This window comes from Chiloscyllium punctatum, chromosome 12 (genome assembly GCF_047496795.1).
Source record: "Chiloscyllium punctatum isolate Juve2018m chromosome 12, sChiPun1.3, whole genome shotgun sequence".
In the NCBI taxonomy this organism is placed as follows: Eukaryota; Metazoa; Chordata; class Chondrichthyes; order Orectolobiformes; family Hemiscylliidae; genus Chiloscyllium; species Chiloscyllium punctatum.
This window is the reverse complement of record NC_092750.1, coordinates 47,456,280-47,474,352: the sequence shown is the minus strand read 5'-3', so window position 1 is coordinate 47,474,352 and position 18,073 is coordinate 47,456,280. Positions and strand designations below refer to the sequence as shown.

Genomic DNA, 18,073 nt, shown 5'->3' with positions numbered 1-18,073 from the left:
TGAAGCAACACATTTTCAGCTCTGATCTCCAGCATCTGCAGTCCTCACTTTCTCCTAGAAGATGTGTATAAACAAAGTAAACATTTTCCCTCTTTATTCATATTTCTTGCAAATTGTCTGGAGTACAAAGAAAATTGACAAAATAATTTTTTCAGCAACATGCAAGAAGATTTATTTCATTACTTACAAATTGAAGTGGCTCAAATTAAGAGGAAACAAAATTAAATATCTGAAAATCAAATTACATGTGCCTTTCATAAAGCTTTGAAAGGTGACATATAAAGATACGGCAAAATAAAGTGCATACATACAAGGCCTTTGTAAGGAAGGCAGTGAAACATTTATAATTCACTACTTAAGACTCAGCTTTAAAGTATTCACATCTATCTGAACACAGCACTTTGATAGAAAGTTTGGAATAATTATGATTGTTTTACATCAGAACATAAAGAGCAGGAGTAGGCCCTTTGAGCCCGCTCCAGCATTCAATAAGATCACATCTGATCTTTTTGTAGCCTCAGCTCCTCTTACCGAAAATCTCACCGTAACCCTTAATTCCTTTACTGTTCAAAAAAATTCAATGAGGAAGCCTCAACTACTTCACTGGGTAGGGAATTCCACAGATTCACAACCCTTTGGGTGAAGAAGTTCCTCCTTAATTCAGTCCTGAATCCTCTAATTTTGAGTATATGCCCAAGATGTTTCACCCGCCAGTAGAAACATCTTCCCTGCTTCTATCATATCTATTCCCTTCATAATTTTACGTTTCTATAAGATTTCCCCCTCATTCGCCTAAATTCCAATGAATATAATCCCAGTCTACTCAGTCTCTCCTCATAAGCCAACCCCCTCAACTCCGAAATCAACCTGATGAATCTTGTCTGTACACCCTCCAGTGCCCATACATCCTTTCACAAGGAAGGAGACCAAAACTGTGCACTGTACTCCATGTGTGGCCTCACCAGCATCCTACAGAGCTGTAACATAAACTCTCTGCTTTTAAACTTAATCCCTCTCGCAATGAAGGACAGAAGTCCATTTGCCTTCTTAATTTACACCTGAAAAACCAACCTTCTGTGATTCATGCACAAGGACACCTAGGTCCCTCTGCACAGCAGCATGCTGTAATTCTTTACTGTTCAAATAATATTCCTTGGAACAGGGAAATTACATGGGGATTTGCTTGAAGTAATCAAAATAATGTGGGGTTTTTGACAGAATAAGTCGAGAGAGGAAAAAAAAATCATTTCTCTGGTCGGTAACAAAAGTTATAGAGTTGTACAGCATGGAAACAGACCTTTTGGTCCATGCTGACCAAATATCCTAAATTAACCTAGTTCCATCAGCCAGCACTTGGACCATATCTGTCTAAACTCCTCCTATTCATGTATCCATCCAGATGCCTTTTAAATGTTGTAATTGTACCAACCTCCACCACTTCCTCGGGCAGCTCATTCCATACACACACCACCCTCTGCGTGAAAACGTTGTCCGTTAGGTTCCTTTTAAATCCAGCTCCCCCTTATTCTAAACCTATGCCATCTAGTTCTGGACTCCCCCAATCCAGCGAAAAGACCTTGTCAATTTACTCTATCCATGCTCCTCAAGATTTTATAAACCTCTATAAGGTCACCCCTCAACTTCTGACGCTCCACGGAAAACAGCCCCTGCCTATTCAGGTTCTCCCTACAACTCAAATGCTCCAATCCTGGCAACATGCTTGTAAATCTTTTCTGAACCCTTTCAAGTTTCACAACATCCTTCCTGTCAGAGGGAGACCAGAATTGCACACAATATTCCAAAAGTGGCCTAACCAATGTCCTGTATAGCCGCAACGTGACTTCCAACTCCCATAACAATGCTCTGACCAAAAAAGGAAATTAATACTAAACACCTTCTTCACTAACCTATCTATCTGAGACTGGACTTTCAAAGAACTATGAATCTTCACTCTGAGATCTCTTTGTTCAGCAACACTCCCCAGGATCTTAAATTAAGTGTATAATAAGTCCTGTCCTGATTTGATTTTCCAAAATGCAGCACCTTACATTTATCTAAATTAAATTCCATCTGCCACTCCTCAGCCCATTGGCCCATTTGATCAAGATTTGGTGGTAACCTTATTGGCTGTCCACTACACCTCCAATTTTGGTGTCATCTGCAAACTTACTAACTATACCTCTTATGTTCACATCCAAATCATTTATATAAATGATGAAAAGCAGTGGACCTGGCATCTATAGCTTTAAAATAATGGAAGGAAGTAAAGTGGAAATGAAGTGTTTTTCTTTTCACTATTGTTACCATGTGAAACTAGAAGTCGAGTCACAAAGAATCTCACAAATCCCAACGTACTTGAACAGTATGGAGATTCATTTGAACTCGAAACGTTAATTCGCTTTCTCTCTCCACGGTAACTGCCAAGCCCACTGAGTTTCTCTAGCATTTTGACTGCATTTGAAAAGTTCAGTGATTTCTGGAGGAAAACTCTGGCTTGAAATGATTAAACCTGTGCTCGTAGGTTGCAGGTTTAAACCTGACCTGGCCACTTCCATACTGCAAAGTTCTCAGATTCCCTTTGCGAAGGTGACAAAAGTCCATTGCACACTTTCTTGTTTTTCTTGACAGTTTATGTCAAAACCTCTCAATGTTGTATGGACAAAAAAAAATACTTTAATATTAAGCAAATGACAAACGACCGGCGTGCCATCTGAACCAGTTCGTCTCGCATTTTCCGGCAAACCCAGTCGAGCAGCATCGATTCATTTCGATCTTCTCTGAAGGGTTTTGTTTCGGCTCGGAGAGGGACGGCTTCTGGCCTGTGCGGTGTCCGGGGAACATTGTAACGTTGCACCTTGCGATGGCGCCGCGCTCGGCTGTGGAACGCTGGCCCAGGTATCGAACGCTGCAGATGGATACAATGTATCCGCGGTTTCCCAGGGTTGCGATCGCCGCCCCGCGCTGGCATGAGCGAATAGCCCGGCTTCATTGCCGGTGAGACCAGGGCTCTACTGGGCCTACCCCCGATCAAATCGAAAAAGCCAGGGCCATCTGATATCCCCATTCAAAACGTGGCAGAGGCTACTCCAAACTTCAGCTTGCAAACCACTGACTGTCCGCTAAAGTCGGGCAACTGGTTATCTGCGCCTTGTTCGGGGATTTTTTCTTGTGGTGGAGGAGGGAGGTTGAGAGCTATTGGTTAATTTGGAGATAAATCCAGAATTTGCAATACCACATTTGGCTAATGTCTACAGTTTTAAGTAACTGCAGATTATCAACAAGACTGCTACAGTTTATTAACGATCACCCGGCTTCAGTGGGGCGGACTTAATCGGTCTCGGTTTAAAGCCTTTGATTTAGCAGCATAATACAGAAATTGGCAAGTCTCAAAAACTCTATGGTTTCTTAACAGTGGCCTGTGGTGAACTATTCCAAGGCCTTAGCATCTCTGGGTTAGGGAATGGAAATTGACTGGTTGTTTCCTGATGAAGGGCTTTTGACCGAAACGTCGATTTCGAAGCTACTTTGATGCTGCCTGAACTGCTGTGCTCTTCCAGCACCACTAATCCAGAATCTGGTTTCCAGCATCTGCAGTCATTGTTTTTACCTGGTTCTGTTCGTGATCAATATTCAGCTAGAAGCCTCCATAAGGATGCACTGGAGCCACAACAGGAAGTTCGGCCCCCTATCCTGCTCCTCACCTGAAAAAAATTGATCTGTATTAATACACAAATGCTTCTCTAAAAGAAGAAATTCTTCCTTGACTGTCTTAATGAGACATTCCTTATTTTCAAAGGTGCCTTGTGCTGCTCGTAGAAATGTTCTCTCAAACCTCAAAATCTAACATTTTTCAAAAAGCTTACCTCTCAATCCTTTGAACGGCATTGCATACAGTTTGACCTGTTGTCTTTCCACATAAGAAAGCCCTTCTAACCATGGAATCAGTCTATAGTGAACCTTTGTGGAACTGTTTCCAACGCATGTATATCCTTCCTTAAATAAGGAAACCAAAACAGTGTTCTGAATGGAATTTTATCAATGACCTGTGCAGTTGTAGCAAGCCTTCCTTATCTGTATATATGAACTCCTTTACAATAAAGCTCAATATTTTACTTGCCTTCCTCATCCTTTGTGTGTCAGCGTGCTAACTTTTTTGTGAATCATAGCTCAGTGCAGTAGCATTAAGTAAGCTCTCTCTGTTTAAGTAATATTCTGATTTTCCATTCTTCCTGCCAAAGTGGACAACCTCACAATTTTCCACAAGGGGTGCACGGTGGCTCAGTGGTTAGCACTGCTGCCTTATGCGCCAGGGACTAGGGTTTGATTCCAGCCTCAGGCGACTGTGGAGGTTTGCACATTCTCCCTGTGTCTGCGTGGGTTTCCTCCCACATTCCAAAAGATGTGCAGGTCAGGTGAATTGGCCATGTTAAATTGTGCATAGTGTTAGGTGCATTAGTTAGGGGTAAATGCTGAGAAATGAGTCTAGGTGGGTTACTCTTCGGATGGTCGGTGTGGACTTATTGGACCAAAGGGAATGTTTCCACGCTGTAGGGAACTTAAACTGACCAAATAATTCTTCTTTTAAATTTTTGTCCACTCCACGACTTCCTCAAAGGTTATTATTTGACCTATCATTGTGTCACCAGTAAATTTGGCTACAATACTCTCTGTACAACCATGTCATGAATATAAATATCAAGTAATTGAGACCCCAGCTCTAATCCTGATGGTACTGTATTTGTTGCAGTTAAGCAACTTATTGAACCTGACTTTGTTTCTTGTTAGTTAACCATTGCTTCTAAACTATCACCTAGTTTAGCTTTTATGGTACCTGTTTATGTGGCATTATGTTGAACACTTCTGGAAATCCAAATACAATACATCTGTTTAACCATCCTGCTTGTTACATCCTCAAATAATTCTCATAAATTTGTAATCAGGCAGAGTCAACATTGTTTTGTTGTGATTTTCTGGATGTCAGTTTCTTGCTTCCTGCTGTCTCTTTTTGAATTGAGTTTTTCACAACTTACTCAGATCACCTATAGTCAAGGAAGCATTAGAAGATTTCAATCAATGCGTCTGCCTTCTCTGCAGCCAAGTGTTTTAGGATGCAGACCGTCACGTCAGCTTTTAATCTCATTAGGTTTCCTCGTACTTTTTTTATCATAATACCGATCATTTTAAATCCTCCCTACCTTTCAGTTCCAAATTTCCCACTATTCTTGGGAAGATTTTTATGTTTCCTACTTTGAAAACAAAGTTAAAACAATTGTTCAAAATTTGCCACGTCCTTATTTCCCCCATTTATTAATTTTCCAGTCTGAGTCCTAAAAGTACTAATACTAGCTTCTTTTATCATTCTACTCCATTCTATTTTAGTTTGACATTCTTTAATAGTTAATTGAACAAATGAAATTTAACTAGCCTCTTGTTTTATCCAAGCTCCAAAAATGCCATATAATGCACACTTTCCCCTTGCTGTTTCCCTGCTGTGTTGTATACAAGAATTGAACATGAGGTATGACAAATAGTACTTGCTACAGTCCCTTGACTTTCCTAATACTGAAAACTGGAACAACTTGTTAAGTATTCTCTTTCTCCTACAATTTTCAATATATTTTATGAAGTCAGATGTGGCATCCACTGACCATTTGTTACTGATTTACCTGAACTTCTTATTTACTGTTCTCATGCTTGATGTTGCCTTGTGCTTTGGGTGTTTGCATATTTTCATGATTTCTTAAGTCATGTGTTTTCTAGGTTTTCTTCTTATTAAACCTATGACTCAGATGATAAACCCTGAAAGAAAAGCTTGGGTAGTTTATAAGCCATCTGAGACACGAACTAATTTTCTGGTTTGTAGGCCCTCCGTATTATTTGTTGGTTTTATTAACTTGAGCTTTTTTATTTTTGTTTCATCGTACTGCGTGTTGATACATTATGATGAAGGAATACTGATTTTAATGCAACTGTAGCAGATTTATTGAGATCATATTTAGGTGGCCGTTGGTTGTTGCTTTCCTAGTTAATTATTATGACTTTAATGTAATTAGGAGATTCAGATTGAATTGTAGTCTGCAAATGAAAGTCTTTCTGAGAAAGATCAATAATCAATACAACATAGCTATAGGCTTATAATATGTACAATGCAATAGGTTTAATCCAACATTGACTATGAATACAATGCTGCCTATTGATAACACAGTTCTTAAAATTCAAGTTTGCTATTTTGCACAAATGGAAGTTCGCATCATTTACAGAAATAAATTTGAACATTTGCTGAGATGCAGGCAGTATGAAATTAATCTGAAACGTTGATCTCAGAATGTGATACAAAAGCCATTCAGAGAAATATGGAACAATTGAATGAAGTGAAATGTGCCATAGTTAGAACATTGGATATTTGCTCTGGAAGTGAAGTGAAATGACTGTTTTCCTTTTTAGTTTATCAGAATGGGAGAGTGAAACAGAACAAGAACATGAATGGATAGAAAAGGAGGACTTAAATGCCGTAATGAAAAATGAATTTGGATACTCTAACAGGTAAAGGGAGACATTACCATTGCAGGGAAACCTAAATGTAGAGCAGAAAGAGCTTCAGTAAAACAGAAGACAAATGTGTTTGATTAAATGTAATGCTTGTTAAAAGCAAATTTACTAGAAATAAGGCTAAGCAGTGACATTTTCAGAAAATGTTACTGTTAGTATTATCTTTGGTTAGATACCTCCAAGGCAAAATTATGCTAGTGTTTTGAAGAAAAAATGTTATTATCCACAACTGCAAGAAACATAGACTAGATAGCTTTGTGATCATTTGCATTTTTGAGCCTTCTGTATCATGTCCATGTTTGCATAGTTTGTGGCAAACCATCTAATTAGTTTTGGAGGGTCTTAAGGGTACCATGTTTAAAAATGTGTTGAAACGAACTAACCGAGGCCTACAAAAATGACAGTGCATTTAAAGCATAGTTGAGGTATCTACTAGTATGTAGCAGTGTTTGTAAACAAGCTTAATGTATTTGGTAAGAATTTGAATAATGTACTTCAGACATATGCATTCACTAGTATCCCATGCTTTTAATCATTTATCAGTCATGTCAATGCTAAGTTAATGTATTATGTCTAGTTTATAAAGCTTACATTCGAATAGGCCAGATGTCTCTGTAATTGCTTTTTGTTATTTCTGTGTCTTGTTTTAATGATAGAATTAAATTGTAATCTGAAGCAGGTGACTCAATGTCCTGTCAGAGAAGGAAATTGCATCAGTGAGCCATACATGCGGCAAGTCTTAGTGCTGCTGTTTAGATATAAATATCTTTTGAAGTTCAGAAACATGTTTACAACAAAATACATTCTATTACCTCAAAACTGAGTTAATCAATACTATTTGAATATTTAATTGCTTGTATTATTCAGGACACTTGCTTATTTACATAGGAGCAATTGAATTATTGTCTGCTGCAAGTTCACTAATGAAAATCTGCTAGATGTTTACATTTTTCTTTTGTAGGTCTGCCATCTGTTCACTCATGACATTATTGTTGCTTCAGTTTGCAATTCAGCCTGCTGTAGCATTTGGACTGGAAGAGAATGACCAAACCAATACAGACGATGTCCAAGTAGTGCCTTTATACAATAATGTCACATTGCCTGATGAGCATATTCCTTATTTTTTGCACAATAACATGCACATAGCTAATCATTGCAAAAAAGATCCTCTCTGTCCATTTATGGTAAGTCTTATTAATAGTCATTTAGTATTGGAGTATTACTGCAAAAACAGATTTTGTTGAAGCTTTCAGGCTTGTACTCATCAGGACAATTTGCGCAAATACCAACGCAATGGAATACCAACAGTTAGACTGCATGAGAGGAGATTGCTGATTAATTGGCAAGTGGACTCTGACTGGTACACATGTTGCCAATGGAGAGAGCACCCTTATATGAGCAATGACCTGATCAATCAGAGCCAATCTGCCTGGTTTAAAATGTAAATAAAGCCTGCAGAGAACTGACAATCAGCATCTATTAATCAGAGTCCACCTGCTGACCAATTAGCGCTTTCTAATCTCTTTATAGACGTTGGTGCTACCCTTGAATTGATATTCTTGTAGGTTGTCCTGATGAGTCAAAGACAAAAAGCTTTGTCAAAATATGTCCCTTTTAAGCAGTGTTTAATCTTATTATATGTGCAGCTGCTTGTGAAAAGAAGCACCTAGTGGGCATATTTTAAAATATTTAAAGGTTTGTCCATAAAGACAATAAAAAAAACTGTTACTCAGACTGATGGGTGGATTCCTGTTCACAATTGTTCACAAATAGACTGCCCTTGTTATATTTGTTCAGACTAGTGTTTTTTGTATTTTTAATACAAGAAGTGGGAGCAAGAGTTGACTATTTGGCCCTTTGAACCATCTTTGCTATTCAATGAAATCACATCTGTTCTTCCACACCAGTTTATTTTCTTTGCACTATCCCTGGATGTTTTAAATACATAAAAATCTGTCGATCTTAGACTTGGACCTACTTAGTGACTGAACCTCCACATCTTTTGGGGGTGGCAAATTCCAAAGATTCACCACATTCTAAAAAGCTTTCTGAAATCTAAATGTACCAACTGGTTTTCTCTCTTATGTATGCTGCTAGTAACATCCTCAAAAAGCTCTCATAGGTTTGGTAGGCATGCCTTAATTTTCTCTCTTTCCACAGTAGAGTTACCTTTGCCACCATCTAATCTCTGCGAACTACTCTGGACTCTATTGAAATTTTAAAGATGACCAATTAGGCAACTACTATATCTACAGCCATCACATTCAACACTTAGATGTGGATCATCAGGCCTGGGGTTCTATCCAAATAAAGACCCATTAACTTCTCTGATAGTATTTTCTTACTAATGTATTACCGATCTTGCAGAGCCTCATTTACATTAGTTCCCAAATTCTCTATTATTTGACAGATTTTTATTATTTTTCTCTCCTTGAAGTCAGAGGCGAATTATTTAATTAGTTTCTCTGCCATTTCCTTATTCTCTATTGTAAATTATCCTAACTTCACTTGTAATGGTACCACATTTGGATTTGCTAATCATTTCCTTGTGTTTTGGAGGTGCCGGTGTTGGACTGGGGTGTACAAAGTTAAAAACATCACACAACACCAGGTTATAGTCCAACAGATTATCTGGAAGACTAAGTGCTGCTTTCATTAGGTGATTGTGAAGAAGCAGTGCTCCGAAAGCTAGTGCTTCCAGATAAACCTGTTGGACTATAACCTGGTGTTGTGTGATTTTAAACATTTCCTTTGACATACCTATAGAAACGTTTACAGTTCCTTTTAATGTTTCACACATTTAGTCAACCATTTTCTCTTTCTTAATCTTTTTCATGGTCCTCTTCTGCAGAATTTTCAAATGCTACCTGACTTTATGTTTACTTTTTTTGGTAACTTTATAGGCCTTTTGATCTCATACAGTCTTGATTTCTTTTGTTGGGCACAATTGGAAGTTTGCCTTGCTGATGTTATGTGAATGAAGGAATGTATTTTTGTTCCAAACTATGTATTGGTTCTGTTTGCCCATGCCTGTCTATCATTTTACCTTCCTAACTCAGTTTCCTGATCCACCATAGCTGATTTGACCCTACTATTTTTGTTGTGTCCTTTGTTTGGATTTAAGACCCACGTTTCTGATTGAACTATGTCACATTTAAAGTTAATGTAAAATGCTGCCATGGTATGGTCACTCTTTCCTAAAACTGATATGGAACAAAATTATTATTTAGTCCTTTTTACATTTTCCTACACTTGATCTAAAATATCCTGTTATCTAGATTGTTCTTCAACATCTTGATCCAGGGAATTATATTGTGTACATTCCAAGTATTTGTTCTCCACAATGTTAGTACTAATTAGGTTTATCTAACCTATATGTTGATTGAATTCCCCCCACCATAACTGTTACATGCATGTCCAATTTCTTGATTTATACTGTGATTTCCACAACCGCTGCTGTTTGGTGGTTTGTAAACAACTCCAACAAATGTTTTCTCCCCCTTGCTGTTTCTTGTTTCTACCCAACCTGAATTTGTGTCTTGAACGTTAGAAACTAAGTTCATCTCTCACCACAGTAGTACTACTCTCTTTAATTAACAATACTACCTCAGTTCCTTTGCCAGCTCTCTGTCTCCTTCCTGAATCTCCTTTGATAATCAGGTCCTGCCTTTGGGTTACTTGTGGCCAGTGTTTCAAAACCTTCCTACAAATGGTCAACCATGTCCAAGGCCTCCTGGAAATATCATTTTGCATAGCAATACGTCACCTGTAGCTGTACAGATAGTGGGAATTATTTCTTGATCCTAGACCCATGAAAAGAACACCTGATGATGCTGTTGTCAAAATACATATGTTAAGTTTACTTGTGCAAATGCAGGAATTCATGGTTCATTGGTTTCTTTTGGATTCTGAAACCCTTCTGCAGAATCAGGTTCGGAAATGACACTTGCGTTTTTTGCTTTGAAAGCTCGATGCAATTAAAATGCGGCAAATAACAGGGCTTGAGCTCCTATTCTGAATTAGGAAGGTTAGCATGTACTGCCAAGAAGGCAAATCTTTGCACAAAATGTATACATATACAATAACAGAAGTGATGTGTTTACTATTTAACAAATATTTTAAAAAAAACTAGCAGAAACCTGATGAGCTTACAGATCTCATGATGCCCCCAGAATGGGAATGCTAGTTTGAAAACCTGAGGTCTAGAATGTTGTGTGAACACTGGCTATTTGGGGGAAGGGCCAGAGGGCTATTGATCCTCATGGAGAAATTATTCTCCATGCTGGCATGATTCAGTGCTTTCAGAAGATAAAGCCCTGTCATATACACTACTCAATTTATTTAGTACCTTGAGGCAACACTTTGCAAAGGTTCCCCCTGATTCTGAAGGCATTTGAGCAAAACTCAAAGGCTTGGCTCACAGATAACAATTTTGGCCCAATAAATCTTTGAAGTTTACCTTCCTTTTGATATTTAACTGGAAATGTTGATATCTTAGAAAGCAGAGATGATTATTTTAAAAACAAAGATTTAGTCCTCAAACAATAAATTATCTGCATGGCAATGACTTATTAAATCAAAAATGATAATCTTGGCCCTTTTTCAATTAATCCAAGCAGTACTTAAATATTAAAACTATTCATGTGTGACAGAAATTAATTTTCAGAAGTAAACTTTAACATACTTGCTCACAAAGCAAATCTTCTTTGTTTTTATCAGTATCTGGAATACTAAGGATTAACCTGTTGATTTGAACTTTTTAAATCCACTGAATGACAAAGTCTATTTAAAAAGCCATGTTTTACAAGTTTACCTATACATTCAGTATCAATAGTACTCTATGGAGGCATAATTGCTTAGTTCAGTTCTGCTTTTACCTAGATTCCCATACATTCTCTTTATTATTATCAGGAAGAGAAACTATAGCTCAGCAAAAGTGCACATAGGCCAGTTGAGTTGCCCGTTTCTCTGTCTGACAAGAGATCAATTAACTCAGCACAAAATGGTGATCAAATCTCGGACCAGTTGTTAGCTTAATGCTGACAACTTTAACCAGTTGAGCCATTGGGGATTCCTTATTATAATTATCAGGATTTTACTTGCTGTTCAAAATAGCGGAGTATTGCGATTTGCATTGTGAAACAAGACATTGGTTTCTGGACCTTTGGAAATACAGAATTTTACAATATTGCATTAGTGAAATGGAATGATATATAAAATATTATTAAACATGATAATGCCTAATAAAGAATTGACCAAAATTGATTTAATAGTCGTCCAGACAATGAAAACACTTACATTTACACTTGTTATTATGGTTATTGATATAACACATTGCTCATTTGTGAATTTGTCAATATTATAGTTGAATTCAGAGGTAAGAAGTGGACGTTTTGATAATGCTGAAAGCAAACAATGGTTTGGGATGTCAGGACTTTTACTACAACTGGCCAAAGTAGATTGTTTTGGATTTCTGATGAGTGAATTAAGTATTGGAATAAAATTTACCTATGGAATACTTGAATTGTACTAAATATTTTTAAAATGGTTTTTATTTAATAATTAGAGAAGACTAAGAGCAGTTGATAATGGTGCCTTTAAGATCTAAAAGGAGTCAGCTTTGTGTTCAGTTTAAAACGGAATCTTCGATATATGTTGACTTTTAAAAATAAAATGGCCTTCCCATATATTCCCTATATGTAAATGATTACCTTTTGCTTGAGCATCAGAAAATGTAATGTTTTGTGACATGGTTTGATTTTAGTCTTTTGTATTTGTCCAGTGAAAAACAAGGCGATTGGTCCAAAAACATAGATATTTTAAAACAAGATGATAACTATTGTGCTATTTCGCAGAGCACCTGTAACCAGGCAATTGCCCAACCTACAATAATGTCTCCAGTCATGTTACTCTGAACCAGTCATATGTTGTTCTGTGAAAGTAACTTGGGATAATTCTGATTTTGTTTTGTCAGTGTTGGGAAATATTTAGTTCAGCATTTTTGTAACCATTTTATGACTGAAATGGGGACTTAATGAGCTTGTGGCATGAACCTATGGCCCACTACTGTGGTGACTTAAAGGGCTGAACTGTCATTGCTGCCACTGAATCAACTTTGAAAATATATGCAACATATATGCATAAATTGAGATCACTACTGGCAATTTGTTAATTATGTGGACACTAAAGAAAAACTGTTTTCCTATTCAAAAGTACTTAAAATTCAGAATAAAGAAGCAAGTGTGAGGAATCACAGTAATAAGTCATTATGATTATAATTATTTTCTGTGTGTTGTTGCTATTTTGACCATTTAGTTGATTTCATATTGACTCATTTTTTAATTGAATGTAGAGAATTTGGATGAAATATGGAGTACATATTGTTGACCTTGAGAAACAGAAGCTAAATGCACATCTACTTTTGCTGTAGAAACACTTGAGAAAGCTGCAGTCCTGCTGGGGATATGAAAACAATTGCAAACCAGAACACAGATTCAGTTATCCTGTGTGCAGTGATGCTACTTCAGGCTGGTAAGACCCATAGAAAAGGAGAGGCATAGTGTATAACTTTGGTGATGCATATTATTTGAGTGAAGATTTCTGTTCTTGTTTTACATGTCAATTGAAGGAATAACTGCAAACATTACTGATATTACCTGTACTGTTAAATGTAGGACACAATTTTACCTTGCACTATAGCTGGTTGTTCTTTAAAATAACTTGCAATTTTCCAACAGGATTAGATTAGATTAGATTACTTACAGTGTGGAAACAGGCCCTTTGGCCCAACAAGTCCACACCGACCCTTCGAAGAGCAACCCATCCAGACCCTTCACCTAACACTACGGGCAATTTAGCATGGCCAATTCACCTAACCTGCACATTTTTGGATAGTGGAAGGAAACCAGAGCACCCGGAGGAAACCCACGCAGACACGGGGAGAATGTGCAAACTCCACACAGACAGTTGCCTGAGGCGGGAATTGAACCCAAGTCTCTGGTGCTGTGAGGCAGCAATGCTAGCCACCGTGCTGCCCGCTTTTTAAAATGCTAGACTGGAAAATGTTGAATGTAATCACTGCGATAAGCTTTAGATAGGTTTTTTTAATACTGAAAAAAATACTATCCCTGAATGAACAGTAAAGTTAATGTAATGTATATTTAATGGAGAATTTAAGCTGTGTGTATTAGAAAATTCTGAAAGTAAGTTGAAATCCTCTATTTATAGAAACTGCAAGTTGTAGTTTTCTGAAAAATGCTGTTTATAATAAACCCTAAATTGGAGCCTAAAATTTTTGTCAGCAGATAAATGATTTGTGAAATCTAGTCAAACATTTTTTAAAGCTGCTTTAAAAATTACTTGGTGTAGTTTCTTCAAAATCTACTGCTGTACTTTGCAAGATGTGCTACAAATGTGTCCCAGCAAAACACAATTCTTAACTGAAATTTGTTTCATGACTGAAGCCCCTTTAACATGAAAAAGACAAAAACTGACATTTTCTGTTTTGTAGTCTGAGTGTTAGGCCAGACCCACTGCGCCCCTACCATTGAAAGAACTCACAGATTACAAATTGGGAGCCTGTCAGTTTGAGCTGCTAAACCTATTGCAGGCCCTACCATTGGAGTCCCACTTTGCAGGCACCTTCTGGGTATGAAAGAGCATCTGGCAAAGCATAATTTTCAGGGATCCATTGATGAGGAGGTTCAATGAAACTGAGAGATTTACGTACATGCATTTTGGTGTCATTTGCTGTTAGTTTGGGCTCTTGGAGTTGGACATGTGGATTTGGAGTTAACAAATGGTTTTTGAGGGTTAGATGACAGTGCCAATAATTCCAAGTGAAGTTACCCAGTGATCCAAAGGAACTACCCAGAGAGCTTAGGGAGGGACTGTTCAGATTGATACAGTTTATTGTGGGAGTTCATTTGAGAGACAAGATTATATTAAGGTGAAAAATATAATTTTCGAGTGTCCTATGTCATCTCTCTATTCTTAATACATTCTAAGGAAAATGTTTACTTTGTATCACTGCTACCATTTTAGTATCTACTTCATTCCTTTCTGCCTCTTTTTCGGAAAAGTCCTCAAACTTTGCTATTGCTCCAATCCTGATGAAGGATTTATGCCTAAAATGTTGACTCTCCTGCTCCTCGGATGCTGCCTGACCTGCTGTGCTTTTCCAGCACCACACTTTTTAACTATTGCTACAATCAATCTCATATTTAATCTCATATTTTCTTTGATATGTCAACTCTTATTACAATAGAAATATACTAATTTATTAATACCATACAGAGGAACCTTGATTATCTGAACATCAATTATATGAATTTTGGATTATCCGAAGAAGATCTCAAAGTCCCGCAAGAACATTACATCAAAGAGGTAATTGTATTTAGATTACCTGTACTGAAGAAAATATGAAAACGCTGGCAAAAACAACGAAACATAAGCACCTCAAGCATCAGCAACTGGATATTTTTAGGTAAGGGTTAGTTACACAGCCCTTTGCAAAAATGAATGCTTTACAGGGTATTCCCATCACTTTACCAGGTCGTTCATGAAACGCATGTGCAAGGCAATACCTCTGTCTTTCTGAGATAAAGGAGTACAAGTGAGTTGCACGCCAACTTTATTTGTTTTTTTTATAAGTTCTCTGTGAATGTCAGCCTGTAGAAGTTTCTCATCTTCTTAAAAATACATTTCAAAAATGGCTGAGAAAGTAAATGCATACGCGAGGTGGTGTCTTTCTATCGTGACGCCGAGTTCACGGAAACTGACAAATGCTCTTGTGATTGTAGAAGCTGTTCGGGACCTTGCTTAATGCTGGGATTTTATATATTTTTGCAATGGTAAGGGTTTAGTTCTTCTCAGTTTAACCTGCAATTTGCAGAATGCAAAGATTAGTTTGTATAAATAACAGACTCCCAAAGTTAGAGATTTAAACAAACTCTCCGGTAGAGCACAGCAATAGACCAGTATGGCTTCCCTCTTTTCAGGTCATATAATTTATCTGAATAATCAATCAAAATAGTCCCCGCACATCTCATTTGAATAATCGAGGTTCCTCTGTATTTGATTTGAGTTTTTCTCCATTGTTACTTCGATATGCTCCTGTTGGTTCTTTAAAACTGGCTCATCTTCTGTCCACTAATTTTCTGTTCTGATTTCCATATGACTATTCTGTCAAAGTACTTGTTATATAATTATTTTTTAAAAATAGGGAAACTGTTAGTTTATTAACTGTTAGTTAATAAATCTGGTGTCAGAGGGCTAGAGAAGATTGAATGTTACATCCTTGTTCAAAGAAAAAACATAGGGATAAATTCAGCAACTGTTTGCCAGTCAGTTTAGCTTTGTTAGTGGAAAAGCATTTAGAAATTATATTCTGTAGCAAAGTTAACCATTACATGAATTAATATTGATTAATTAAGGAAACTCAGCATGGACATGTTGAAAGGAAATCATAATTAATGAATATGAGTATTTCTATGAAGTAAAAAAAATGGAATTATAAGGGCAGTCTGATTGATATACCATACATGGGCTATCAAAAATGCCACATAATAGATTTTTCAGCAAAGATGAAACCCATGGAATTAAAAGCCCAATGATACAACTTGCCCACCACCGAGATCAGGCTCACTGGTCTATAGGTCCCTGGCTTGTCTTTACCGCCCTTCTTAAACAGTGGCACCACGTTTGCCAACCTCCAGTCTTCTGGCACTTCACCTGTGACTATCGATGATACAAAAGTGACTGATTGATAGGAACCAGAGTAGTGGTCTATATTTGTGGGGAGGTGGCCCAGATGTCGTTATTACAATCATTGCTTTTGTTAATCTATTTTAATGACCTACACTTGGGTGCACAGGGCAAAATTTGAAGATGACAGTATGAACTGTGAGCAGGATAATGATAAACTTCAAGAGGACATAAGCTTGTGCAGTGGATGGAGACATGACACATTAGAGTTGATACATGGAAGTATTTCTGTTGGTACGAAGAACAAGCTAAAACAATGAGGAATGATGATGTAGAGGATATAATTCCAAAGGGGTGTCTGAGTAAAGGGACTGGGAGGGGTTATTAAATTGTTGAAGGTGGTAAGCCAGCTTGAGAAGGTGGTTAATGATATATACAGTGTATCTGATTCAGGAATTAGTCAGACATTATGCTTTTGTTCATGAAGTGCAAAAGCATGGAAGTTGGTGTGAGCTTAAACACAGATTTGAACTCAACCAGAGCATTATGTCAGTTCTGGGGGGATGTGAATGTATTGGCCACTGTATAGAAATGATTAATAATAATGCCCAGTGGATGTTGGATTTCAGTTTTGAGAATAGATGAACAAAGCTGGGGCTGTTCAGAAAACAGAAGGTAGAGAAGTAGACAGGTTTGACATTATGATGGGGCTGGATAGAGAAGATATGGAAAACTGTTCCCATTGGTAGAATGGGTAAGAGCCAGGGAGCATAATTTTTAAAAATTAGTTCTTGGGATGTGGGACTTGCTGACTGGGCCAACATTTATTGCCTATGCTTAGTTATCATTGAGAAGGTGGTGATGTGCTGCCTTCTTGAGCTATTACAATCTATATGCTGGAGATAAACCCACAATGCCATAAGGAAGGGAGTTTTAAGATTTTAATCCAATAACACTAAAAGAATGACAATATATTGTGGTGTTGCTGTGTATTTGCTGCCTTTGTCCTTTGAGGTAGAAGTGGTCATATGTTCAGCAAATGCTATCTAAGGAGCTTTAATGAATTTCTGAAATGCATCTTGTAGACGGTATACACCGCTGCTACTGTGAACAGTGGTGCAAGGAGTGAATATTTTGGATGTGGTGCCAATCCAGTGGCTGTTTTGTCCTGGATGGTGTGAAGCTTCTTTAGTATTTATAACCATACAGTTATTGGTCTATGACTCAAAGCAAAGGGAATAATGTAATAAGTCATAGTAGATTATTTTTGACTTGTCTCTTTTTTTTTGATATCTTCTTATTTTTATTTTGTGTTGTATCTCCTTGTGTACTGGTAGAACTGGTTACCTGGTTTTGTTGTCACTGAGGCAGATATTAAGCAAGTAACAAAGAATATATATGATTTCTAAATGTTCAGGCAATCGTAAAATAAAGAAATGTATCTCAATCGTATAGTTTGCATCCACACTCTCTGTGAATTGTTCTTTAGGCCATTTGATTTAGTGTTCAGCAGACTTATGATTGGTGCACTCAGCACCTTTTAAGATTGAAAACATCAGTAGTGCTGTAACTTCAATGAAGTGTTAATTGGCATTTTTCTAACTTTGTAAGAAACTAAAGAAAATAACTAATAAATGTAGTAGAGCCAAAATGATGCACATTTCTGAGAAATTGCCCCAACCAATATGCTGTTTGAGATGGTATGTTACTTTATTCTGCAAAGTAGTTGTTTGTTTTAGAACTGCAAGTGTTAAAATGTGTGTGTTGTGTGTGTGTGTGTGTGTATTTCAGAGTACGCTTTCAGATGCACTGAGGTCAA

General features: G+C 37.3%; 1 protein-coding gene across 3 annotated transcripts in view; it reads left to right on the top strand.

The window, feature by feature from the left end:
- Positions 1 to 2,403: 2,403 nt before the first annotated feature.
- The window catches only part of eogt (EGF domain-specific O-linked N-acetylglucosamine (GlcNAc) transferase), a 63,213-nt gene continuing 47,543 nt past the window's right edge, over positions 2,404 to 18,073 (top strand). For 2 of the 3 annotated variants that reach the window (XM_072582518.1, XM_072582517.1), the window contains exons 1-4: positions 2,404 to 2,895; positions 6,445 to 6,543; positions 7,511 to 7,733; positions 12,980 to 13,080. In XM_072582518.1, coding sequence (XP_072438619.1) covers positions 2,861 to 2,895; positions 6,445 to 6,543; positions 7,511 to 7,733; positions 12,980 to 13,080 — 458 coding nt within the window. In that variant the 5' untranslated portion in view covers positions 2,404 to 2,860. Of the gene's footprint in view, positions 2,896 to 6,444; positions 6,544 to 7,510; positions 7,734 to 12,979; positions 13,081 to 14,849; positions 15,035 to 15,350; positions 15,402 to 18,073 lie in introns of those variants that run through there. The other variant, XM_072582519.1, reaches the window with a different exon arrangement.